This window comes from Pogona vitticeps, chromosome 2 (genome assembly GCF_051106095.1).
Source record: "Pogona vitticeps strain Pit_001003342236 chromosome 2, PviZW2.1, whole genome shotgun sequence".
In the NCBI taxonomy this organism is placed as follows: domain Eukaryota; kingdom Metazoa; phylum Chordata; class Lepidosauria; order Squamata; family Agamidae; genus Pogona; species Pogona vitticeps.
In genome coordinates, this window is record NC_135784.1 from 26,496,347 (window position 1) to 26,522,018 (window position 25,672).

General features: G+C 42.9%; 2 protein-coding genes across 6 annotated transcripts in view; one reads left to right on the top strand and one right to left on the bottom strand.

The window, feature by feature from the left end:
* Positions 1–1,222: 1,222 nt before the first annotated feature.
* APOM (apolipoprotein M) lies at positions 1,223–14,550 on the bottom strand. The gene is made up of 6 exons (XM_020811180.3): positions 14,416–14,550; positions 10,324–10,466; positions 9,694–9,767; positions 7,456–7,554; positions 6,765–6,863; positions 1,223–3,247 (listed from the first exon to the last, which is right to left on the bottom strand). The coding sequence occupies exons 1-6, from the start codon at positions 14,527–14,529 to the stop codon at positions 3,222–3,224; spliced, it is 555 nt and encodes a 184-aa protein (XP_020666839.3). The 5' UTR covers positions 14,530–14,550; the 3' UTR covers positions 1,223–3,221.
* Positions 14,551–17,833: 3,283 nt separating this feature from the next.
* The window catches only part of BAG6 (BAG cochaperone 6), a 28,692-nt gene continuing 20,853 nt past the window's right edge, over positions 17,834–25,672 (top strand). For all 5 annotated transcript variants that reach the window (XM_072989032.2, XM_072989034.2, XM_072989037.2 and 2 more), the window contains exons 1-2: positions 17,834–17,976; positions 24,804–24,912. In XM_072989032.2, the coding sequence (XP_072845133.2) occupies positions 24,835–24,912 (78 nt within the window). In that variant the 5' untranslated portion in view covers positions 17,834–17,976; positions 24,804–24,834. The remainder of the gene's footprint in view (positions 17,977–24,803; positions 24,913–25,672) is intronic.

Consider the following 25,672-nt stretch of genomic DNA (forward strand, 5'->3'; position numbering starts at 1 on the left):
AGTGAAAATTGGTTTGCGAAGCAGGGACCAAACATTGTCCAGCGAAATTCCCCCATAGGAATCACTGTTTTGTGAATCACTATAGCGATGGCAAAAAGTCAATGTCTAGCAAAAAAAAAAAAAAAAACTGTCATGCGGGGTAACTGTCTAGCGAGGCACCACTGTATTTCATGTCTCCCTTGTGTGCCAAGTTCTCTCTTCGAGTCTTTGGCAGTGAGTTGGACTCGCCCTAGCCCAGTAGTTCCCAACCTTGGGTAAACCAGGTGTTCTTGAACTGCAATTCCCAGAAGGCTTCACCACCAATTACGCTGGTTGGGGTTTCTGGAAGCTGCAGTCCAAGACCCCCTGGCTTGGCAAAAGGTGGGAACCACCAGATGAGACAAGCTATGAGATATCTTCCAGCTCTGTCATGTACATCAGTGGTCCCTAACCTTGGGCCTCCAGATGTTCTGGACTACAACTCCCAGAACCCGTCACCACCATCTCTGCTGGCTAGGATTTCTGGGAGTTGAAGTCCAAGAACATCTGGAGGCCCAAGGCTGGGGATCACTGATGTACATGATTCAAGTACGAGGTACTGACATAAATTTTGATTATAGTTAGCTTTGAAGCCATTTTGCTTGTGGGTTCAAGTATAGGTTGCAAAGAAAGTGTGAAATGTCATAGAAATCCTCCCCCTATTGATCTTGCTAAGTGGGCTTTGCTGGTTTCAGCAAACCATAGTTTACGTTTTACAAGGGAGCCTCCTCACAATACTTCAGGTGTGATACCATCTCGGTAAACCTGTGACCAAGGGATTGTGAGTTGTGGTTGCTGCTGGTGATAAGGGGTCTGCTGACTGTGCTCACATTGTTTGGGAATACCTATTTTTCTTTAAAAGATGCTGAAAGATTATATGGGGCTAGAAGGTGAGGAAGAGGTGTAGACTCTGCTTTTAAGTTGTCTGGAAATAAATTAACCTAGGGAAGAGTTTTTAAAACTTCTAAAAGTTTTTTTTTAAGTTTTCACCCTTTTATTTTTAGCTATGCTCAATCCATCCTCAGCACAGTCCATTCCACAGTTTCAAATTTGAAATCTGGGCTTTGATTCATAATGGCTCTTCGCCTCTCATCTTTATATTGTGTTATACTGTTGTTTATTCTTCATATTGTTGACAATAAACAATATACACATTCCTAAAGGCTGAGAGTTCTGTACCAAGAAAAAAACCACACAATTTGCATGAAGTGAAATCATTTATATAATAAGATTTGCATATGACAGCACAACTGCTTCTGGGAAAAAAAAGGGTGTGAAAAATACTGAAGCACCTACTGCAGACCATAGCAACTCAGCCCCTTCTTGTGCCCTGGCTTTCGAGATGTCACCCACATTATCTTTGCGGGCTCCAAAGTTAAAAACCTGCTTTTAAAATGAAAATAACAGAGAAAGTGGAGAAGGCCAGAGGTTGAATTCTCTTGTTTTCCAGACTTTTAGGATTTCACAGCCTTCAAGATTTGGCAGGAAGCAAAACAATATGGATTTGTTTTTATTAGGTAGCATATTTTTTCAAACTTAAACCCCCCCCCCGGCATACTGGCTGACAAGGATCCCCTTTACCTGTAAAGGAACCCCAGTACGCTGCAGAAGATGCTGCCTTTTACCTTAGGGTGCACCTCAGTTCTAGGGGTGTACTCACTAGGCCTGTTGGGCCTCTTTATTGCCTCCGGCAGAAAGGAAAGGGTGACGTAAATGAACACACCCAGCATTTTTCTGCTCTGGTGGCAGAGCATTCCAAGGGGAGGTGGATACGGTTGGGTGAGATGTCTCATCTGCTCTTGCTTGTTTTGTTTTTGAGGTCCTTCTGATGAGTTTCCAAGGAAACTCTGGGAACATCGTTGAAAAACAGTCATCTGTAGCAACCAGGGCAGACAATCTCCTTTTGTAGAAAGGGATGTTAACCCAGGGCTGACCTTAAGTGAGGAAGCTTGCTGGGGGGCGGGGAGATCCTAGATTTTACGAAAAGCAAGGTGGGTTTGATTTAAATCAAATCAATTCAAATCACGACTTAAAATCAAATTGTTTTAAATCAGGATTTAAATCACCGGGTGGATAAAAAAAATCAATAAAAAATGTCATTACATTTTTTAAAATGGATTTTTATCCAGCCTGCTAGTGATTTGAATCAATCTGATTTCAATCAGATATACCCTGACCAGCAACTGGTAGCTATTTCCTTTGTTATTATCATCATTTTTTAAAAAAACTGAAGATGAAAAAAGGGGACTTGTATTTCCTGTCTCCTGTGCTGAAATAACATAGCTCGCTTTTAAGCGATTAGTCTCTGAAACATTTGGATTAGGACTATGCGTGTGCCATTATTTGTGATACCACATCAAGCAGCGAAATGTCTTAGGAGGGCCCTTTGTTGCTTTATGGAGAAAAAAAAATCAACTGAGATTTGTGGCTCGGTCATGTGGGGTGCCAAGTCCCAAATGGATGGGGCAATCCCATGGCCCATCTCTCTCTCTTGTTGGCTTCTCTCTCTCTCTTTCAGTTACTTTACCTCACATCCACCTCTCTTTGGCTCTGCCACGTCTGCAGGCACTATGAAATTAAGGGCCCATGAAATGAGGCTGAAGGACACAAGTAAATCTGACCAGAATTTATAAGGGGGTGTTGGGACATGATTCATTCCTATACATAACTTTGCCAGGTCAGCATTTCCATATGTTCTGAGATTTCAGGATCAAAACCAAAGACCATGGGTAGGTCTCATAGATATATTGGAATTCACACACATGCTGTATATATACATGGGACCTATCTATGGTCTTAGGTTTTGGTCCTGTAATATATATATTTGTGTGTGTATATATGACAAAGTAGCCACGAGAGTGTGGATCTCCTCCACTAGTAGCTAAAAAACATAGATCTAAAAGTCTTGGCACAGAGTCAGTGAGCCGTGATGCCTGCTGAGAATGGGTGGGGAATGAGTGCTTTTAAAATCTGCCTCACATACAAAAAAAAAAATTGAACTTTTGCATCCTTATCCTGAGATTTTTGTCTCTCCATCTGAAGACTTGGAGAAGTATAGCAATATCATGACAGTTCAGCCAGCAGCCCCTATACATTAAGTTGTTTTCACCCATAAAATAGGACATTTGGGAGTCTAAGATTGGGAAACTGCTTTGTGGATACAGATTTTGACAGGATGGTTTCTCTACCATTGGGGTTCAACGTCACGATTCTTGGAATTCACAAGCACCTGTGAGAAAGGGAAGAAAACAAGCAATTACTAGGTCTGACATACAGTAGATTTTATTATTATTATTATTATTATTATTATTATTATTATTATTATTATTATTATTATTATTATTATTATTATTATTATTATTATTATTATTATTATTATTATTATTATTATTATTATTATTTACTAATTAGTCCTGTATCAGTAACTTTTGCCTTTGGAGTATATAAGTGTACTCCACTTTGCAATTTGTCTGGTACAAGAGGAGATACCATTAGCAGTGGGAATGTGAATCTGGTCCCATTTCCAAACCTGTCACTTACCAGAGAGTTTCACTCTCTTCCATTACTGAGAAATTGTGGCTTAGCTCTTACGTCAGTGCCAAGACACGAGCTTGCTGTGGGTGAGTGCAAGATGTCGAAACTGGGATCTGAGGTACTGTACTGTAAAACAGGTGGGCCTTGAGGATTTAGGTGCTTTTTGGCCATCAGCTCCCACAACTCTTTACCACAAGGGTGTGATGGGGCTGGTGGGAGATGTAGGCTGAAAGAACTGGAGGACCAAAGTTTCCTCTTCCCAGTTTAGATGCTGTTTTAACTCCCCCCCCCAAGGTAACATCTCCCTTGTGGGATATATTGGTGACCACATTCCCCCCTCAACCATCTGTTGCTGTTCGGTGTGCCACTGATTCCAAGAGCTTTCTGCGGTTTCTTCCAGGTCCATCAACGCTGAAAGGTGTCCATTAGAAGGGGTACTTAGTCCAAGGCTCCCCGAAACCGGGAGCTGGCCTTGGTGTCAGTTCTCTTGGGTTGGGTTTTAAAGGAAGGATGGGCTTTTTGTGACTACTTGTTATGGTGGATATATAGCCCCCTTAGTAACAGACCTGGAGGACTGCCGGCTGGTCTGAGGAAGGAAATGATAGAGCAGCCATTTTGCTTGCTCTGTGCATGAGGTGTTTGAACCAGAAACTGGGGGAAGGGAGAGCTCTCTCATGTGAGTGCTTCAGCATCAAATAAGGCAATTATTAATGGCTTTATCTGTTTTGATATCATGTGCACTCCAGTATCATACCTTGGATGGATTTAAAAAGGGGTTGAATGTTGGAGGTTGTGTTTTTTTTGTTACTACTACTACTACTACTACTACTACTACTACTACTACTACTACTACTACTACTACTACTACGAAGAAGAAGAAGAAGAAGAAGAAGAAGAAGAAGAAGAAGAAGAAGAAGGAGGAGGAGGAGGAGGAGGAGGAGGAGGAGAAGAAGAATGATGTACCATCAAGTTGCTTCTGACTTATGGCAACCCTTTTCAAGGTTTTCCAGATAGAGAATACACAGATGTGGTTTACCATTCCTTTTTTCTGGGCGCTCCCTGGGACTGTGCTGCTTGTCCAAGGCCCCACAGGTTGGCTCTACTTGCAGGAGGCACAGCAGCGGATCCAACTCCCAACTTTGGGCTCTGCAGCTAGATACAGTACCTGAGCTATTCAGCCAACTGACTACTAGTTATAGTAGACGTATCTCACACCTCCAGGAACAGAGCCCAGGTGGGAGGCTGCTACTGCATGTGCTCATTTCTTGCTTGTGGGCTTCCCAGAGGTGCCTGGCTTGTCACTGTATTTCTGGGAAAGAGTTCTGGACTATGTAGTCCTTTGGTCAGATCCATCAGAGCCCTTCGTATGTTCTTAAGTTCTTACCAATGACAGCTGCAGAGTCAAGATTGTGTTGCCTGTCGAATTCATGCAAAGCGAATTGGAGAGGTTTAAAACTCAGCATGGGGTAGGCAGCAAGGGAGCCTTGAACCATCATCCTGCCTGCATTTTCCTGACCTGAAAAAGCCGCTTCTTTGGTTTTCTCTTCAGCTGAGTCCTGGACATAGTCTCCATGATGAGCTGCTTTATTATTATTGTTGTTGTTGTTGTTGTTGTTGTTGTTGTTGTTGTTGTTGTTGTTGTTGTTGTTGTTGTTGTTGTTGTTGTTGTTGTTGTTGTTGTTAATTATCATCGTCGTCGTCGTCGTCGTTTAAACGGTATCCATGCCCTTTGGAAGACAAGGAGCAACACAGGCAGAGAAATATTGAACTATAAGGTCTCAACTCTGCTTATTAACTCTTTGATGCAAAGGTTTAAAATTATCTTTGTTTGCCGGACTGCTTGACAGCCTAGTTTTCTGACTAGCAGCACAGTCTTAAGCGTAAGAAAAAACAACAACCACAAAGCTAGTCCAGTGTGAAGTCTCTGAGGGATTTTCTCCTTAATAAGCATGCTTAAGATTGCAGCCTTAATTTGAGCTGTGACTGGGACGGACGGTGGGGAAGAGAATGAAGAAATGAAAGCAACGTGTTATGTTAGGCTTCAGGAACCATTTGCCCCAGAGCCAGATACGGCCTGCGGTGAGCCTCCTCCTAACCCATGAGCTGAAAATGTCTTCTCTCTGCTTCCCACTCACCCCTGAGTGCTGCACCAAAGCTTTAAACAGACATGACGGGCACCAGTTTCAATGGGGCGGGGCTCTTATGGGGAACTTCCGTTTTTTTAAAAGCAAAGATTAAGGGATACTGTCAGGAAAGTATCTGAGCAAACACCTGGCTCTCAGTGATCTTTTGACTGCATCACAGTTGCCTCCGGTTGGCATGAGGATTTCTGATTCATGCCATCTTTAGACCCGCGGTTGGGCACTTCCATGTTATATGTCAGCTGCAGAGTCAAGTGTTGCTTTTAACCAAGGCTGTCATGGAACTCGGACATGCAATTAGGTTCGCAGGCTGCTTTGAGAATAGACGGAGGAGTGCACCTAGCAGGGGATTTCCTCAAATGCCAGAGTCAACAAAAGAACGTTACCTATCACGTTAGTGGCAAAGGACAATCATATTAAGCTGTAAAGACCCCCCCCTCCACTGATGCCCAGTGTTATTGCATGCAAAATTGCTATTATGCCAGCACACACACACACACTTGTCTGGGGGCTTCTCATAGTTAGGGCTGTGATTCCAGCCACCCACTATGTGCCTTCTGGGGCAAGGACAAATAAAACCCATCATGTGTTTGGCTGATAAACCTCCATCTACAGGAACAAACTGCTGGGTGGCTCAGTGGTTTAGGTCTCTGACTGCAGAGCTAAAGGTTCGATTTCCTACTGGGCCTCCCTGCTGGGCTGGGGTCAATGTTCCATAAGATCCCTTCCAGCTCTGCATTTGTGATGATGATGATGATCAGCAGCTGTGTGATGATGATGAACAGCTGTGTGATGATGATGATTAACAGCTAAAGGATAGATACAGCATGCTCCTTCATAAAGAAATAAGTGTGGTGAAAAGCCATTAAGGTCTTCATATGACATCAGCAGCTTGAGCAACTGAAGAATTAGATTTGATAGGTTCCAACAGACTTTGGTGGCCATGCTATCTGGGAGAATTCTGGGGATTCAAAGTTAAAAAAAACACAATATTTTCAAGCTCTGTAACCTTACAAAGAGCAGTGCGACTGTCAAAGATGGAAAAATTCCAGTTCATCCATAAATAACTACCTTGTGTCCTGGGTATAAGCAGAAATTCGTCCATATCAAGGCAGAAAGCTTTGTCTTTGAAATCCTCAATACAGTCTTCAGCGGGATGGAGAACACGGGCTGGGGAGGGATAGAGAGATCCAGCTTATATTCCAGGGGAAGACTCAAGAGACTTTGAGATCCTGAGCCTACCACTCAGCTCTATGAAACTGTTGGGGAATTTGGTTAAAAAAAAAAGAGGGGAGTTATAGGAATTCAGTTATTCCTTATAGTTAGCAGAGTATAAGGTAGAAAAAACAACAAGAAAGAATTGTGGAGAGATCAGTCCAGTCTCATCCTCCTCCTCCCTGGTTTTGTACAGGAGCTCCCACTTTGTATGATTAGAACACTCTAAGTAGAAAAACATATCTTTACTTCCACTTACCATCCATAGTTATAGTCAGAAGGGAAAAAAGGGAGGATGGTCAGAGGAAGAAGAAGGGTTAGCAATAAAACAATAGGAGCAGAAAAACAGAAAGAGGGGTGTGGCAGGGGCTTGTCTCAAATGCCAGAGGTGGGGAGAGAACTTTACCACTCAAGTTAGTGGTCAAGGACAATCACATTAAGCTGCAAATCCACCTTCCACTGATACCCAGTGCAAAATTGTTAATATCCCAACAGAAACATCACAGCTGCCTGTTTGCTGAATGCAGGAGAAGGGGGGAAAACTCACAGTACAAAAGGATCCTTTGATAGTCTTGGTCTGTTTCCTGGACAATGATGGAATCAGGACATTTGGCAGAGAAGAGCTCTGTCCTCATGTGGGAGCGGCCTATAAGTGGTTGAAAACAGAGGGGGAAAAGTTTAGGGACTAAATCGATGGAGAACAAGGTTTGCATGCGAGGGATAACCATCGGATGGAGCCTTTCTAGGACTTCCAAATGCAGTTGATAGAACTACCTGTTGGAATGCTCCTGTGTGTGAAAAAGAAAAGGGCCTGCTCGTGGAAAGCTAGTTAATCAGGGACCAATTTAGTTTTGCCGAAATACTTGAATCCCAGCAGAGTAAGTACATGATGAAAAATTCAGTAACTAAAGGTAGAGATCACATCTACTGTGATGAGGACTAGCACCTGGGGGGGAAAACACCCCACCCCTATTGCTCTTTTCATCAGAGGAATCCTAAAAGAGACACTAACCTAGAAATCACAAACACACTAAATCATACAAACGTATTTGTCAGGGGCACTCGACTTGTGTTCAGCGTGTGTAAAAGGTATGTCTAACAGTTAGAGCAGGGGTGGAGAACTGTGGACAACACCCCACCACCACCACTGGGGGTGTTAGATGGCAGTTCCCATGATGTCTCCTAACAGGTTCTGCTGGCAAGGGCTGATGGGAGTTGTAGTCCAACAGCTGCCCCCCCCCCACATATTCTGCAGAAGCATTGTCAAAGAAGAAGAAGCACTGTATTCGCGAAGGCTTTCACGGCTGGGATCTAATGATTGGTGTGGGTTTTGCCTGAAGGAGGCCAAAGTTCAATTTTTTTGTATGTGAGGCAGATTTTAAAAACACTCATTCCCCCAACCAGCCTCTCTGCAGACCTGACTGTCAGCTGGGTGGTGGGGGAGATAGCAGGCCTTTGGCCCTTGGAAGGGGAAACACAACCACCTGCCTCTGAAGACGGCCATCCCTGCCCCCCCCCGAGAAGGTAAGAACCCCCCCCACAGGCTTGGATTTCTTTGAACCCCCTAAAAATATTGTGCATGGGGTGATCACCCCTGTGGCCGCACCCCCTCCACTGCCTACTCTGAGACGGACCCATTTACAGTGACTGAGGATGGAATATTAGACATTCATTGTGAAAAGTCACAGCAGGTTCCTGATGTTTCACAAAGTTGTGATGGCTCAGTCCTTCAGGTGTGGCTACGCAGCAGGAAAAAAAATACAGGCTGATCGGCTGTGATTTGCATCCATGGAAATCAGGCTTCCCTGGGTGAATTTGCTAGAGTCAGCAGACTCTACACTGAGCTCCAAGAGCAGAAGATGCCTAAACAAGGTGCTCTTGGCAATTTCCACCTTTCTCTCTCTCTCTCACTCACTCAGATCAACCAATCACACTGGCAGAAATTGGACAGGGAGCCAAAGAGGTCTGGGTAACTATGGATCAGGGACAGGCTCGTTTATGATGGCCTGTGTGTCATGTAGTCACCAAGAAAAGGAGAAAACCAGCCCATCCCCAAACCGGACCAGACCGAATGGTGGGATAAATCCCTGTCTAGTCATACCCTCTGTCTAGATCCATCCTTTCTTGTAGTTTAGTAGATTTTTTAAAAGTCTAGTCACTCATTGAAGGAGTCGCCATAGCTAAATCTCCCAAAGAATATTTTTTTTAAAAAAATTAAGGAACTTCTTTTTAGTCGTGTTTCTACCTGTATGTTATATCTTTTGTAGCGTTAATAGATCTTAATGACTGTTTCAAGACCCCAACACCTCAAAATAAGAGAGTTAACCATTTAGTTAACTGTTAGAGAGCCCTAACATCTAATTTGATTAAGTTTAAATTGGAGGGAGCACATTTTTAACTGTAAAGTTGATGCTAAATTGACATTTATATTAGATTACTACAATAAAAGATCTAAAAAAAGTACAAGACTCCCATCCATTACTGTATTTTACTCTCCCATTCCTCTTTGGAGATTTTTTTAAAAAGGAAACAAACATGTGCATTTAAAAAAAAATGTCCCCTAGACCTCACTCTTGCATCCCCTTCCATTGTACAAAAGGGAATTTTACAGTCATAATCATTAACACAAAACTATACTGAATTACTTCCCATTATAAAAAAGAAAGAAAGAAAGAAAAGAAGGGTAATTAAGATGAGTAAATCAGTTCATTCATAACTGTTACAAAGTGGGTCTCTTCTAGGGGTGAAGTTATCATAGCTGGTAGAAAAGGAAATCGTATCTCACCTTCTGTGGCCAGATCCGCATTTTCTTCTTTAAGCAAGTAAACCCATGACCTGGGTACACACTGGCCTGTCTTCCTAGAGGAAAGAGTGGAGAAAACATTATTAAGTACATGGGACAAATGGAGGAAGTAGAATTCTGAGACAGGGTTGGTGATACAAATGACATGTGAGATCCGTATCCAAATTTCAAAATATATTTACTAGAACACTATCATCAACCTGCAAGCTTTCCAGCTCAATTCAGCTCAATTCTTCATCAGGCTAGGCACTGCAGAGCTGGTGGGTTGGTTGGGTTGTGTGTCAAAAAAAGTGCAAAACCTATTCTGAGGTGATGTCAAAGCCTCAGGATCTGAATCAAATGTTCTAATAAAGTGGTTGAACAATTATAAAATAAGTGTGAAGTGCATTGGTAGTATTGGGTTTCACCCCAAAGGGTGGATCCTCTACTCTTAATTCTCCATCTCTATAAACAAGGCTAGTGCCAAGCACTTAAAAAAAAAAAGTCTCTATTAATTTTTTTAAAACCCTGTTGATCTGTCAGAGGCGAAATTTTAACCAGAAATTCAAAACTCTGCAACACAGGAGGAAAAAAAGGGAAAGGTGCTTCAAGGCGGAGGCCAGGAGGACTCACAGTCGGAGGGCAGCTTGAAGTTGCAGCCGTTCGTGGCTGTTGCTCTGAGTCATTCTGAACAGGGTGCTGTCAATGCCGGTGAAAGGTGCCAGCGAGGAAGTGGATGATGAGGCAGCAGCTATGAAGAACCATCTCCCAAGATACTGCAAAAAGCAAGCGGGATTACTCTTAGATTAAAGCGGCCTCTCACGCAGGGATGTGTCTTTTTAGAATTTAGGGGTCCTGCTTTTCAATATTGATTGATTGATTGATTGATTGATTGATTGATTGATTGATTGATTGATTGATTGCATTTATATGCCACCCATCTAGACATGGTCTACTCTCTTGCCAGAGCCTCTGTATTCGGGCGGCCCGTATTTAGAACCTCACTGGGCGCAAAATTGCCCGGCGGAGGCAGCAGCAGCGGAAGTGGGTAGAGATGGGTGTGGAAACGACTAAGCATGTTTCTAGCTCTTCATGGCTGAAAATGTAATCCCTGGTGGATTTGTTAATATGAAGGGGTGTGTCAATACAGGTGAAACAAATAGAGACTGTGAGAGCCAGTGTGGCGTGGTTATGAAGCGCGTACTACGGGTAGGACTTGGAATAAGCTGGCTCAGCTTCCCATGGAGTCCTAAAACTCATTGGGTGACTTGGACTAGTGTGAAGGTGTGGTGGAAAAGAGTGAGCCCTCCGCGAAAGGCCAAATGAATATCAAAGGAAAAGAAGGGGAACATCAGGATGACAGTGGGAGTGGCGATAGAAAAGGAGAGGGTTTTGACAGTGGAGGAAAAGGCGGGAAAACTGGAGGTATCCCTGGCTGATGGGGAGTGGGAGGAGCAAGAGGTGACACTTTTGGGAGGAGTATAAGAACGAGGAGGGGGTGGTCGGGTTCAGTATGGTGGTAGAGGAGTATGAGAGGAAAAAGAGGGAAGAAAGAAAGAAAGCTTTCAAAAGAATGCGACGACAAGGGCTTATAAGAAACTTCCCTAGCTTAAAAGTCGGAGGACTGTTCCCAGATCCCACAGCCGAAGAGGAGAGACCGAAGCATGCGGTGGCTCATGAGTGGACGGTCATTGTGGCTCCGAGAGAGGCTGAGCTACAGCAGGAACGAGAGAATTTGACAGCTCCCTTCCCTGAGGGACCGGACGAGAGGGGGTGGATAAGGCACTCATGTTGTGGGACGATCTGTGCGATGAGGAGCCTCCCACCCCCACGCTCGGAGCTCCAGGAATGACATGGGGAAATGCACTGTTTAAGTCCTTGGGACTATAACAAAATTTCAGTTGATGTTAATAATGGCCTGTTGCCACAGTTGGAACCAACGTTGTCTTCAAGTAATGTTCTGGTGGGAAAGTAATGTGCTCCTTGGAAAAAACCTTGATGTTAGGAAAGTGTGACGGCAAGAGGAGAAGGGGACGACCGAGGATGAGATGGCTGGACAGTGTCTGCAAAGTAACCAACATGAATTTGACCCAACTCCGGGAGGCAGTGGAAGATAGGAGGGCCTGGCGTGCTCTGGTCCATGGAGTCACGAAGAGTTGGACACGACTAAACGACTAAACGAACGGATGTGGGAGACAATAAAATTAAAGATGTTAAAGTTGTAAAGACTCAGCCTCTGCTGTTTCCCGCCAAAATGGAAGGGTCGCCCGGGGGGGCAGCGAAGCTCCTCACAACTAGTCAACTAGCTTTCAGCCTGACCCACCTCACAGGGTTGTCGTTGTGAGGATAAAGTGATGGGGAGGAAAAAGAGCCCCCAAAGCTGCCTTGAGCTTGTGGGAGGACATCAGTTACAGCGGAGACGAATAAAACCAATGTAAAATAAATAGAATTAACCCCTCGCAAAGCTTATTTTCCCTTACATAACTTTAGTTGGACTGTCAGGATTGTTCTATACATCCATACCATTTCAAAATACACACATGAACACGCACAACATAGACGCCCAAACGTCTGTAAAAAAGGTGTCTGTTTCTACTGTTAGTATTATGCAGGCAATATTATCCTCTTTCTCAGCAAGGGGGAATTGAGGTCTGAATTCCTATAAATATCCAATAATTTCAGCATTTTTAAAGAGGAAGGCGCAGCTGAAGGAGTAGAATGTTGAACATAAAAACATCATCCTGCAACTTTTTGTTGCAAGTCTCACTGACAGCTGCACACAAGTCAAAAATTGGGCTATTAGAAACACAAATCTGGGTTGAGTAATGCCATTATTGGGTTAAAGTCAGTGTGGTGTGGTGGATAGGAAGTTGTCCTGGGACTCCAGGAGGCTTGGGTTCAAATCCCCACTTGACTATGAAAACTCACTGGGGGGTGGGGTCGCCATGATAAGCCATACTTTGAACATTTCACATCCCTTGAAGAATTATGTTAGGGTCACCTAAAGTTGGAAGCAATTTGATAACACAAAAGAACAACACAAAAATGTACTGTACTTGTGTGGCACGTTTTCACGTAATTCAGAACTCTGCTTCAGACTTGGATGGTATACAATTAGGGGGAAGGTGAAGGTGCAAGAAGACCTGAAAATCAGACCAGATGGAATGGCCGCTATTTTTTAAGATAGACTGCTTACAAGATGTAGATTGGAAATAGATGACAATTTTGAATTACTATTATATAGTTAATTGTCTTTTGATCTCGGCATTGATTTTGTTTTTAGTCCAGCTTGCTTTATCCATTTGTGAGCCAGCTTGGGTCCTTTCACTGTGAGAAAGGCACCAGAGGAATGAAACAGATATAAATAAATCCAGTGTAAAACAAAGATGTCAATGTACATTTATATACTGTACTCTCATCTATCTGTAGACAAAAGCCTGGTTGTGATCCTCTGTGAATCTGTTCATTTAGGAGGCAGAAAGGCCTTTTAATCTTTTATTTTTTCCAACCTTTAATACTGTATCTTGCTTCATATATTTTTGCTTCCTTCCCAACTCAGCTGATCCAGCAAGCTGGAAATCATTTCCAGAAGAGGTAGCCAAATAACTGTGCCCTCTGGATAAAAGAATCCGATTCTTCTCACTCACTACCCTTGTTAATTGACTGACTGAGTGCCCAGATGCTTGTACTGTGCTATCAGCAGCAGGATGGAGAATGGTCAGTGTTAATAAGAGCGACAAAGAGCCTCACGGCACCTAAAGACTAATAAGATTTTATTCAGCATAAGCTTTCTCGGAGCGCAGCTCACTTGAGATGCACTTCTTTACCCTTAAAGATGTCATCCTGAATGTAATAATAATCTTAGAACTGCAGAGCAGGAAGGGACCCTGTGGATCATCGAATCCACCCCTGTCCAGGAGACCAGTGGGGAAATCAAACCCCCAACCTCTGGCTTCACATCCAGATGCCTAAGCCAGTGAGCTATTCAGCAGTTCCTCCCTCTTCCCTCCCTATCCACAAATCTCAGCCCCCCCCCCCCAATTTGGCTTGCAGTAGGTAAGCAAGAAATTCTGGGTAATACTCCACTCCATGCGTCCCACGAAAAAGGCTATACACAATACTGTACTAGAAGAAATGTGCTAGTCTCTAAGATGCAACAGGATTCTTTGTTGTTTGAGGCGGTGCCTTCATAGGTTTCTTTTATGCACGACAGCTCCCCACATCCCTCGGCTATCAAGACCCTTGGCCACGGTGACTGGCTTGGGAATCTGAGGTTTGTAGTCCAAAAAGGGAATTTGTTTTGAGCTGAAACATTTTGAGAAAGAGTGACAACACTGGCTTCCCAGCATGTTGTTGTTTTCTGTTGTTAGGTTGCTATGGCAAGCCTATTAAGGTCTTTAAGGTCTATGAGATGTTTATTACTGCCACACCATTGAGTTTCCATGATTGGCTACGGCAGTGGTTCCCAACCTTGGGTCCCCAGATGTTATTGGACCACAACTCCCAGAAATCCTAGCCGGCACAGCTAGCAGTGAAAACTTCTGGGAGTTTTAGTCCAAGAATATCTAAGGCTCCATGATTGGGAACCACTGGACCAAGGATTTGACCTCTTCTGGGCCCTAATCAGACGCTAGTCACCACACACATACCCCCAGCTCCTTCCCAGCAGGTACCTGCAGTTATTAGCCCCACAGAAGCATCCTGGAAGTTTTTTTTTTTCATTACCTGGTCTCGGTTCAGCTCGCTGGCATGCAGCTTCACAGGACTGTCACACACAGAGAGGGCATCAACAAAGACCCCATAGAGGTAGAGAAGATAGTACCATGGGCCATCCATCATTGGGACCACTGGGGAGATTTGCTCTTTGAATCAGCCTCTGCTCTACTTATAACCTGCAAAACTTACCTTTGCCCCTTGCTTGTTAAATGTTTAGCCTTCCGAGGTCTAGAGTCCACTTTGTTTTTTTTTAATGTGTGTGAAACTGAAATCCTGAAAGACTCTCTCAAGCAAAAGCAGGCATTGAGAACAAACACAGAGCTTAGTGAGTCCATGTTTTTTTTTAAATGTTATCACTGGTGTGAAGTAGGAATTAGCCACGGATTTTTCTCCCCAGTTTACTTTGGCAGTTCCGTTAACCCTTTCCTTTGGTTTTTCTGAAGCTGTGTGTGATTTGATCTGTGGAATGTCTGGATAGTTTAAATCAGTATGTGATTTAAACCTGAGTATAATTTCCTCTAAATATGACATAAAAAAGAAAACCAAACTACTTCAGACTGCAGTTCCCAAAATTCCTCAGCCAGCATGCCATTTCTGGAAATATAATCCAGATTACCAAAATTTTCATTCTTTTTCTGCCACTGTCACCTACTGCCCAGTCTCATTCTTCCCCATCTGAGGTAGCCTGGAGAGGTTACTCGTTTGGGTAACTACATGCTACAATGAGGGATTGTGATCATACTTTCCCTAGCTCTTCCAGTTGGTTTCCCAACATCCAAAGAAGTCTCATCTCTTGGATCCCTTTTTTGCCTGCAGTGACATGCAATTCATCTACTTCAACTATGTGCGACATCTCCAAAGCCACAGTGCCTTTCTATTCATTTTAAAGGTGTGTGAACCATTTGCCAACATTCTGTTGCTGACAGCATCATAAAGTAGTGGCTGGATAGCTCAGTGAACTGGATACTTCAGAGATTGAAAGTTTGACTGCCCACTATATCTCCTGGCAGAGGAGCCAGCCTGTGTGGCCTTGGGCAAACTGCACAGTCCCAGGGTACACCACCCCCCTCCCCGAAGAAAGGAAACGTAAAACACTTCTGAATTACTCTATACCTAGAAAATCTTGGGAAAGGGTCACTAAAAGCCAGAATTAACTCGATGGCATGTAATTATTATTACTCACCTTCAGCATTATTAGAGAAAAGATTTGTAGCTACAAAGGCCAACTTTGCCATCAAAATCCATTGGAGAAGCAATGACAAAAGATGCACAGAAACTGTACAATTACATAATAATTACCATAATAATTACCTATTACTGTACTGTACTGGAATAAAATATCAACACATGAAGCAAGTGACCTGCGCTAGTGGGGATGAAGGAATGAGCAGATAGGCCTGTTTTTCCCTTTTATCTTTTCCAAAGCTACATGTAGATGGATATTCCAAGGATTTCTATTTTATTTTAAGTTTACCTCCTGCTTCTTCTCCTTAGTTACAGTCATGGCTATCTAGTTGGACTTGCAAGCATGAAAATGATTTTTAGGATTCTGTAAGCATGTTTGGTGTATTTTTCCCCCCCTCCTGTATATTTCTTGCCTCCCAAACGGATTTCCTAGAGAATAAATAGAAACTTTTATTTTTGCCTTAACAGCATTTTCCAGAGTGCTTATTGCCTTCGAATACTACTTTCCATACTAGTTATTATTTCCAGTAGTTACAGGTTCTAACCTTATCTATCTATTTATTTACTTATTTACTGCCCATCTGGTCTATGTGACCAGGCAAACACCTTGCCTCACTCTTTAGTCTGTAGAGTGGTCGGCAGAGTGGAGTGGCCACCCAACCATAAGCATTAGTCAGAATAGTGTGGGTGAAAGAAATCTCCAAAATGAAGCCTGAACTGGGGGGTTTGCAGGAGACTTCTCTTCCGCTCCTCAAATCAGCTCTCTCCCAGTTTTGAAGCAAATCAGTTCCAGGTGGGGAATGATCTCAGATTTCTCTCAACTCTGGTGAATTGAAATAACTCTTGGACTCTCTTCGCAAACCCCACACCATGCCACCACAAAAGGTGTTTTTGATTTTGTTAATCAACAGATTTACGGTTAGATTTTTGGCCGGGTTTAGCACTGTATATCATGTAGCTAACTGAAGACACTCATAAATTGTATAACAATATAAACATATCACTGTTAGGGATCTCCTAACCCCAGTTTGGATGTCTTCAACTGCATCCACTTTAACCTAAAGAGTTAAAGCCTGTGATATTTTATTACAGCGCGAGGTTTTATTTAGACCGTAATAAATTAATTCCAACATATTTGTCTGTGCAATATGACATACTCAAATGATACACATTTATTAGACTTTAACGAGCCATGGGATTCTTCGTACGACGACTCTTTTAAAAAAAATATACAGTATAGTCTATTCCTGAGGCGGTGGGGCTAATTCCCATCAGGTTAATTAGTTGCTAGGATACGGAATACAGTAATTAAAGATGGAGCTGAAAAAAAATGGCATCGCCTTGAGATAAAATGGCAGCCAGGTTAGCTTCACTGCAGACGACTTGACTTAAAAGTACTGTATGTATACGACGAATAGGAAATCGGAATTCCTGCTTCCGCCTTTGCTTTCCAGACAGATTCCCTCCCATAGGAGGACGGGCGGTCTCCGTCAGGTACCGGGTGCGCAGGCGCGTAGGTACTAAACGCCCCTCCCCCAATCCTTGAGTTGTCATCCATTTCTGGTGCCTAATTGATGGTAAAATATGTATAACTGTGTATGAAGATTTTAAAAAATGAACCCAGAAAGCCCAAAGAGAAACAGCACAGATTGAGATACTATACGTTGTTAGAAATGAGCAGGCACTCATCTAGACAGCTATGCAAGGAAAACGCCACGGGGGCTTAGTTGCGGCTTCACGCATGCGTCATAGCGAATAGCCTGGAACGAAGCAACAAAAGGCGGCGCGAGAAGTTCCGGGCCCAAGGCTGACCCCTGAATCCACTTTTACAGCCTCGTCGGCTTTAAGGGGAAGAGAAGAATTTCGGGGCAAAGCGAGGAAGAATTGTTAATCGAGACAGCCCCTTCTGCTTGTTGCCAGCAGGAGGAAGCGGTAGCGCCGCCATTTTGAACGGAAACCGCGGTAGCCCGGATGTAAAGGCTGCGCTTCCCCCCCCCCATAGAGCTCCCACGCGGATTAACCGTCCCCCCTGAATTTCCGTTTCGAAACTAAGCCTGAATTTGAATATCTGGGGGGGGTGACAGCAGGCCTCTCCTGTATCTCTCTTCACCTCTCGTTAGGCGGAAACCCTGACCTGTGCTTCACACTGGGCGTCTTAAGAGGGCTCCATTGGAGGTCGGAAGTGACGTGCAGCCCTTTATCTTTGTGGCGCGTGCCCTCTGCCCTTTTGCGGGAGGGGCTACTTCCGGACGGGGGAGGGCGTTTGTTGACCGGAAGTGCTTGGTTCTTGAACGGAAGTCGGGGGTTTTTGTGGCTGGAATTGGTGCCTCTTTCTCCCGGGAAGTCGGCAGAAGAAACCCCCCCCCCCGGTTGAAAAAAAAAAAGGTAATGACGGGGTTTGGGTACCGGCTTGTTATGCAAACGCAGTCGGGAAAGGAGAAGGGCAGGGAATGTTTACAACGCCACGGCTGACACCCCCCTCCCCAAAAAATGAGGGGGTGGCTCCTGAGAGCGGCTGGTGGGTCTCCTGAGGCTCAAACCTTGGCCTGTCCCTGGAGGGAGAGAGGACGGTCTTCCTGTGAGGGGTGGGTCCTGCAGGGCCCTGGGGGTGGTGGTGGTGGTGGTTGGCCGTCAGCTGGTTGAGGGAAGAAGGTCCTCATGAACCTGGGGAGCGAAAACGCTGAAGGTTTGGGAGGAAGGGACCCGGGAGGGTTCCCGCCTGTGAAGGAGCCGAAAAAGCCTTGAGATTTCACGTCCAGCCCTGAGACTCCTGGTCATTAGCTTTTTATATATATGGCAGCCCTTTTCTGGTGACGCGCTGTGGTGAGTGGGAAGGGCTCTCTGAACGGCGGCTGGGCTTCATGAAGGCTCGCTTCCGTCATTATAGGCGAAAATAAAATAAAAGTAAAAAGAGAAGAAGACAAAAAAACGTGGTGTCAACTTTAAAGACTAACTTTTATATTTTTTAACGTGATCTTTCTTGGTCATAAGAGAAGGAGATGTAACATGGCACGTACTTGTACATGGGCATCAAGGTTGTGGTTGATTGGTAAAAAAAATCCACTTCCATCACTTTTTTTTGGTCTCGTCTATGCCTTCTTCCTATTTGCCTCTTTACTGGGCTTTCAGTAAGCCCTCAGCCTGTGGTCAGGTGTACTGAAAGAGAAGTGTTTTTTAAAAAAAGGGAAATGGGACATGATTTGCTTCCCTGACATCCAGGTTGACAATGTTCGGAGCATCATCTGGTTGTGGTGTGCAGTGCACTAAGGAACATAAAACGCAGAGCTCTGTCCAGAGATACTTATAAATTAAATGTAGACTATGGAAAAGGCAGCAACATGGTGCCAGCACAGGCATGACAGTTAATGATGAGAAACACGATAAGTTGTATTCAGTTGGGCAGGATAGTAGAAGGATGAACTTGAGTCTGACTTAAAATAATCTGGTCCATTGATATGTATCTATGTGTTTTGCCTTGGTGAAACAGCAGAGCTGAAATGTAAACACCGTTTGTGACTGGAATATGGAGGTTTCCACCCTCTCTTTATAAACCACTCCTAGTGGTAACAGAATATCTGTCTTCATGGTCTTTGTTTCATCACCTTGAGCTTCATGAAAATCTTCTGCATCCTTCTATTTATTGCCTGTTATTACAGTGTAAGCTGTACTGCAGGAGGAAAGGGACAGGGTCAAATCTGTGGCTTACCATTTACAAGCTCTACGGGAGGTTTGCCAATTTATGCTGCTTGGCGTGGAAGACAGTTTGCAGATTATTATTTAATTTTGTGCTGGTGAGATGGACAGAGTGAAGTGTTAGCATTTCTGGTTAATACAGTTCTATTTTCAATTTGTTTTATTACATGTTTTTTATTGCCTGTATTTTAAATCTCTCAAGAACAGAAAGGTCCATTCTTAGAAAGTATCCTTAATGTATGTATGAGAATGGACTATAAATACATGGAATGCCTTGGGGGCTGTAGAGATGATGTGTGGGGGAAATGTCACACACTTCAGATTAAGATTCAGATTATGTTGAGAGACTGTGATTTGCATAAAGCTGCCTGGTGAGATTCAGGGCTGAGTGGGGATTTGATATCTAATCCCAGATGAATGAGGGAGTAGGTTGTCTTGTTTTATACTCAACAGGAGAAGAGCAGCTTCATAAGGGAGTCTAAATGGTATGTCTGAAAACTGCTAGGCCCTTGAATATTTTAAGTGAGCATTATGTTATGCTGAAGAGAGCCTATGTACCCCAAGTCTTTGCCATAGTAACTCAGCAGCAAATCCATATGCTTTAAAATAAATGTTTAGCTGCAACCTAGATTTGTTATTTTAATGTTACTTTTAGATATCTTACTGCATTTAAAAATTCTTAACTTTTCTTGTTTACAGCTTGATATGGTAGAAAAGTGATGGTTTTTAGAGACAATAAATATTTCTGCTTTTTTACCTACTTTTCTGTCTAAATATGCCAGTACTTAGCACTCCTTAGAAAGATGGTTCTGTTTACTTCCAGTTAGGATTCTCTATTGGTAGACAAACCAGAAAAATTTTATATGTTAGTTTGTTTCTTTTAGATCGCAAATGATTGATATAGGCCATAAAGGAAGATTAGTGGGGTAGGGGTTTTTCTTAATGGATTTACTAATAGGCTAGAATTGTTACGCTACTTATATCTTCCCTCAGTGAAAAACTGACAGCTTTTCAGTCCATTTTATGTAGATTTGTTAAGTTCCTCTGGATTTGGTAGTGCTTAATATTAAGGGTGCCTAGAAGGGACACGTTTGGGGAGATTTCCTTCTCCATCTCAAGGTATGTCATACCATTCTTGTACTGTAGACATAGACATAAGAAATTTATTTGTCATTGCACTCACAAGTGGGTGCAACGAAATGAGGTGCTCTTCCCCAAGGTAAAACTGGACAACACCACTACAAAAAAAAAGTTAAAAATATACACAACACTCACCATACAAATATAAATATCCCGTTTCTCTCCACCAAAAACTTATGACCCCGCATTTAAACTCAATACTGCACTTGGGTAAAAGCTGTTTTTGAATCTGCTTGTCCTTGCTTTCAATACCCTAAATCTCCTTCCCGATGGTAATAATTTAAAGAGCTGATGTCCCGGATGAGAGGAGTCTTTCAGTATGTTAGATATCTTCCTCTTACATCTGTTCTTATACAATTCTTCCAAAGAGGGGAGTGAACAGCCAATGATGTTTTGGGCCGTCTTAATCACCCTTTGAATTGCCTTTTTCTCTGCCACTGTGCAGCTCGTGAACCATACACAGAGACAGTAGGATAATATGCTCTCAATCGAACTCCGATAGAAGGTAGTTAACAAACTCTCAGTCAATTGCTGCTTTCTAAGAGTCCTTAGAAAATACAACCGTTGTTGCGCCTTCCTGATTAACGCAGCGGTGTTTGCACTCCAAGTCAGGTCATTTGTTATGATGGTCCCAAGAAACTTACATTCAACCACCTGTTCCACACAAACTCCATCTATATACAGTGGCTGAATGTCTGCTCTTTTTTTCCTATAGTCCACTATAAATTCCTTGGTTTTTTGGATGTTAAATAGAAGATTGTTTTTTTTGCACCAGCGGGATAGCTGTAATACCTCATCCCGATATGCAGACTCGTCATCCCCAGAAATAAGTCCTACTAGTGTAGTGTCGTCTGCAAATTTGATAATTCGATTACTGGGATGGTTATTGGTGCAATCCGTAATTCATATGTGTGGCACTAGGAAGTTTTGCAGCATTGTATACTTCACAGTCCTTCAGGAGGACATTCTCCTTCATCTCACTTGCAGTTACAATTGCAGAGAATGAAAGTAATTACATTTAAGATGTTCAGAAATGAACATTTAACAAAGGCGAAGAACCTGACTGTTAAGCAGGCAGGGAATATGCAGGAATAATGGGTAAGCTAACAGCAGGAGAAAAGGGGAGCAGCAACATGGAGAGGACAAGGGGAATGGAAGAGCAGGTTTCTGATGGGATAAGCTTTTCTAGGCAAGAGCCGGGGACAGCCGGTACAAGAAGGTTTACCCTTGGATGGCTTGTGTGGGAATGTTTCCAGAAGGACAGAGTATGCAGGTGGTATGGCCTGTGAGGTTTCTGGGGAAAGCTAAACATACAGTATCTTGGAAAATTATCACTAATTAGAACTTTGCATGAATAGATTGCATTTATCTCCTGACAGATTGTCTAAGATGTATTCTAATAGGTCAAGTAAATGTTGGAAATGTCATAAAAAAACGAACCTATTATCATCTCTGGTGGACTTGTGATAAAGTAAAAAACTTTTGGAATAAAATACATATATGGCTTGTTAAAATAATCAAAAAGCATGTAGACTTTAGGCCAGAGTTCTTTCTGTTAGGTATAATATACCAGAAAGTATTGATAAACAAAATGTATATTTAATACAGCATATTTTAACAGCTGCGAGGATTATATATGCACAGTACTAGAAAAAGGAAGAAACACCTACAGATCAAGAAACAATTAAAAAGATATTGGACTGTGCTGAAATGGATAGCCTAACACTGAAAATCAAAGGAAAAGAAGATACAAAATATTATCAGACATGGGACTTGTTCTATCAATGGTTAGAAGGACGTTGTATAGATTAGGAGCGTAATATGTATGGTAGTTGTTTTAACAAATGATTATAAGCTGTAACCAGATGGCACGATGTTAAATCATCATAGATGGATTTTATATAAAAAAGTTTTTAAAAAAAGAACTTTGCATGAGACTGCCACGTGCTGTTGTATTGGCTTTGTTTTGCATGTTTTTAAGGCACTTTGAGAAAGTCATCTTAAAGGTTTCGTTTTGTTTCTGATCCCTCCTTGAAACAGAACAGAAAGAGTAAACAAAAGATGTACTTCCTAGCTGAGAAAAGGATACTTCATTTAGTGGGCTCTGTATTTCCTTATTGGCACTTTTGTGTGTGTCCCATTTTTTAAATGCTATTTTTAATTTAAATGTTTATTTTAGTTGTGTTCTATTTAATAGTAAGCACAATTACAGATTCCCATTTTGGGGATAAAGGCAGGATATCAATTAAATAAATATCGTAACTCCCACTGATTGGGGTTGTTGAAATTAAAGATGTGATAAAATCAAATTCTTCCAGCTTGACGCTGAAGGACCTTCTCAGCATGCATGTGCCTTTGAGGACCCTTAAACCCTGCAGTTACAGTGGTGCCTCGCTAAACGGGCGCCTTGTTTAACGACGAATCCGCATAGCGACGATTTTTTCGATCATTTTTGCGATTGCATTGCGATGGTTTAGATAGGAAAATATTGCTTTGCGATGATCGGTACCCTGTTTCGCATACCGATCATCGCATAGCAATGATTTTCCAACAGCTGATCGGCAGTTCCAAAATGGCCTCCGGGTAAATAAAATGGCCACCAGATGTGTTTTGCCCGGATTCCTTGCTTACCGGGCAAAGAAAATGGCCGCCGTATGGAGGATTTTCACTTAAAGGTGAGTTTTTTGCCCATAGGAACACATTAAACAGGTTTTAATGCATTCCTATGGGCTTTTTATTTCCGCATAGCGACAAAATCGCTTTGCAGCGATTTTTGCTGCACGTATTATCGTCGCTATGCGGGGCACCACTGTATTTGTTAGGATCCGTGTGAATGTGATTTAAATCACGATTTAAATTTTAGAAAGAGATTTAAATAAAAATGATGCTTTAGAAATTTAAATCATGAGTTAAATCAATTTGATTTTTAAAAAATCAGTGATTTTTATTCAACTTGGTTAAGATGATAGTTTAAAAGGAAGACTTTCTTGTTTTCCATTTTGAATGTCATCTTTATTATTTTCTGTCCCGACCCTTATTCGCTTCTGAGCCAGCAGCTGCTGTTGGTGCCTTCTTCCTTTGTTGCTTTTCTGCAGAACCGGCAGCCATTAGCCAGGCTTTTTGAACACCTCACCTGATTGATTTTGAGGGAGTAAAAGAGGAGTGTAATAAAGTGTAACTAGACTAGGTAATAATCAGGCTGCTGGGGCTGCCAACAGATTTGACTCTCTGGAATGTCGTGTTCCTTTGCTCTGGCAGTGGTCCTCTGTCGGTGCAGGTGTCTGATCCGTGTGGCTTGTTACCTTTGCTAGGGCTGGATAGGCTTTTAAAATGTGCACCCCTCATGTTCCTTTCTCCCTCTCAAGAATAGAATTTAAATATTCAAAACTAGAATACTGTAGTGTGAGATAAGAGATATATGTATTTCATGTATGGTTGGTCTACTCTTTCTTAACTTCTGTTGTTTACAGCTTGTTTCTCTCTTGATTAATTGTAGATGAAGATGGTGTGGCAGAACTGAGAGTTTTCTCTGTTAAAGTAAAAGAGGGCTTAGGTTTTCAGAAGCAGGGAATATTTCCTGTCTTATTTTCAACCAAGGGTGTTCAGAAACACAAAAATATTTAGCACTCCTTTGGTATGTGATCCTCTACCCTACTCTTTTGTCCTCAGAACTGCCCTGCGAAATAGGTTGGTGAGGAGGCTGAAGATGGTATGCTTCAGGCCAAGGGACTGTCTCGCTGAGTGGAAATTTTGAACATGGACCTTTGCAGTTTTAGTGTGATACTAATAACATGGGCAGAGACAGAAGGAAAAGCAGGCAGACCCACCAGACCATAGCACATGAACCTACGCTCCTCTCAGTCCATCTATCCCAGCCTCTCTCTGCTCCCTCCCTCCATTTTTGCATTGCTCCATCATTTAACAGGACTGTAATATTTACATGCCCACACAGGAAAAGAGAATGCAATTTCTGATCAGCTGTCCAGAAAGTGGGTCTGCAGTGGATAAACCACAAATTCATGTCATATCTCTAACTTATTACAAGACACTTTTTTTAAAGGACCCATGATGAAACTCTCCCTTTATCTTTTACAGAGATGTATATTGTAGCCAAAATTGCATGCTTTAATTTTATAGCCCAGGGAGATGGATGGTGGGTGTTGGCAGTTCAACAAGAGCTGGAAAGCAAGATGTTGCCCTGGTCCTGCAGGACACATCTATGTTGTATATGTTCTTTTCTTGAAATAATGTCTCAAGATGTTTGAGAAAGTGGTCTTCCCAGTCCTTTTGGCTTTTGATACTTTCAGATTTGTAAGGAGTTCTAGGCCTTTGCTTAAACCCCTGAGAATCAGAATCCACTGTTTTCTCTTGTCCTACAGGAGGATTGAAGAAAACATTTGACGAGGCGCCATGGCTGAGCCGGAGAGCCTTGAGGTGATGGTGAAGACCTTGGACTCTCAGACAAGGACCTTCACCGTGGAGGAAGAGGTAAGAGACACATACAGGTATCCCCCCACCCGGGTGCAAGTGGCTTGGAAGTACCTTGAGGTCCCTGGAAGAATGGATTGGCCTTTGATTGAGCCACAGGTAATCGGTGATTGATGGCCAGTAGCCGGGCATCATTGCTGGGCAGGCAGGTCACGAGAAGCAGTAAAACAGGAGTGTGGATGACCTGAATTGCAGCAGCATCCAATTCCAGGCCACGGAAGGATAGGAAGGAACATTTGGGGTGAGGGTTTCCTTAATATTATTTGAGGTGAAGGAACATAAAAAAGATATCTTGGATTCAGAGGGTGCAACGAGGATCATAAGGAATGGGGTCTCTTTGAACCTGCTGTTACAGAGTGTGGATTTAGGGCAGCCTTATGCTCTTTCAGATGTGTTGGTCCTCATGGTTTGAGGCATACTGTTGCCTCTTCTCTGAAGGGCCTGAAGTTGAGGAAGGCTGGTTGAAGGTGTTCGTTCGTTCGTTTAGTCGTGTCCGACTCTTCGTGACCCCATGGACCAGAGCACGCCAGGCCCTCCTATCTTCCACTGCTTCCCGGAGCTGGGTCAGATTCATGTTGGTTGCTTCAGTGACACTGTCCAACCATCTCATCCTCGGTCGTCCCCTTCTCCTCTTGCCTTCACACTTTCCCAACATCAGGGTCTTTTCCAGAGAGTCTTCTCTTCTCATGAGATGGCCAAAGTACTGGAGCCTCAGCTTCAGGATCTGTCCTTCCAGTGAGCACTCAGGGTTCATTTCCTT

Bases quoted from the DNA above. Each gene is read 5' to 3' on its own strand.
- APOM (XM_020811180.3), bottom strand. From the start codon at position 14,529: ATGATGGATGGCCCATGGTACTATCTTCTCTACCTCTATGGGGTCTTT. The intron at 9,768-10,323 runs GTGAGTCCTCCT...TCTTTCCTCTAG, and splicing joins CTTCAAGCTGCCCTCCGACT to GAAGACAGGCCAGTGTGTAC. The intron at 7,555-9,693 runs GTGAGATACGAT...AACCACTTATAG, and splicing joins TGCGGATCTGGCCACAGAAG to GCCGCTCCCACATGAGGACA.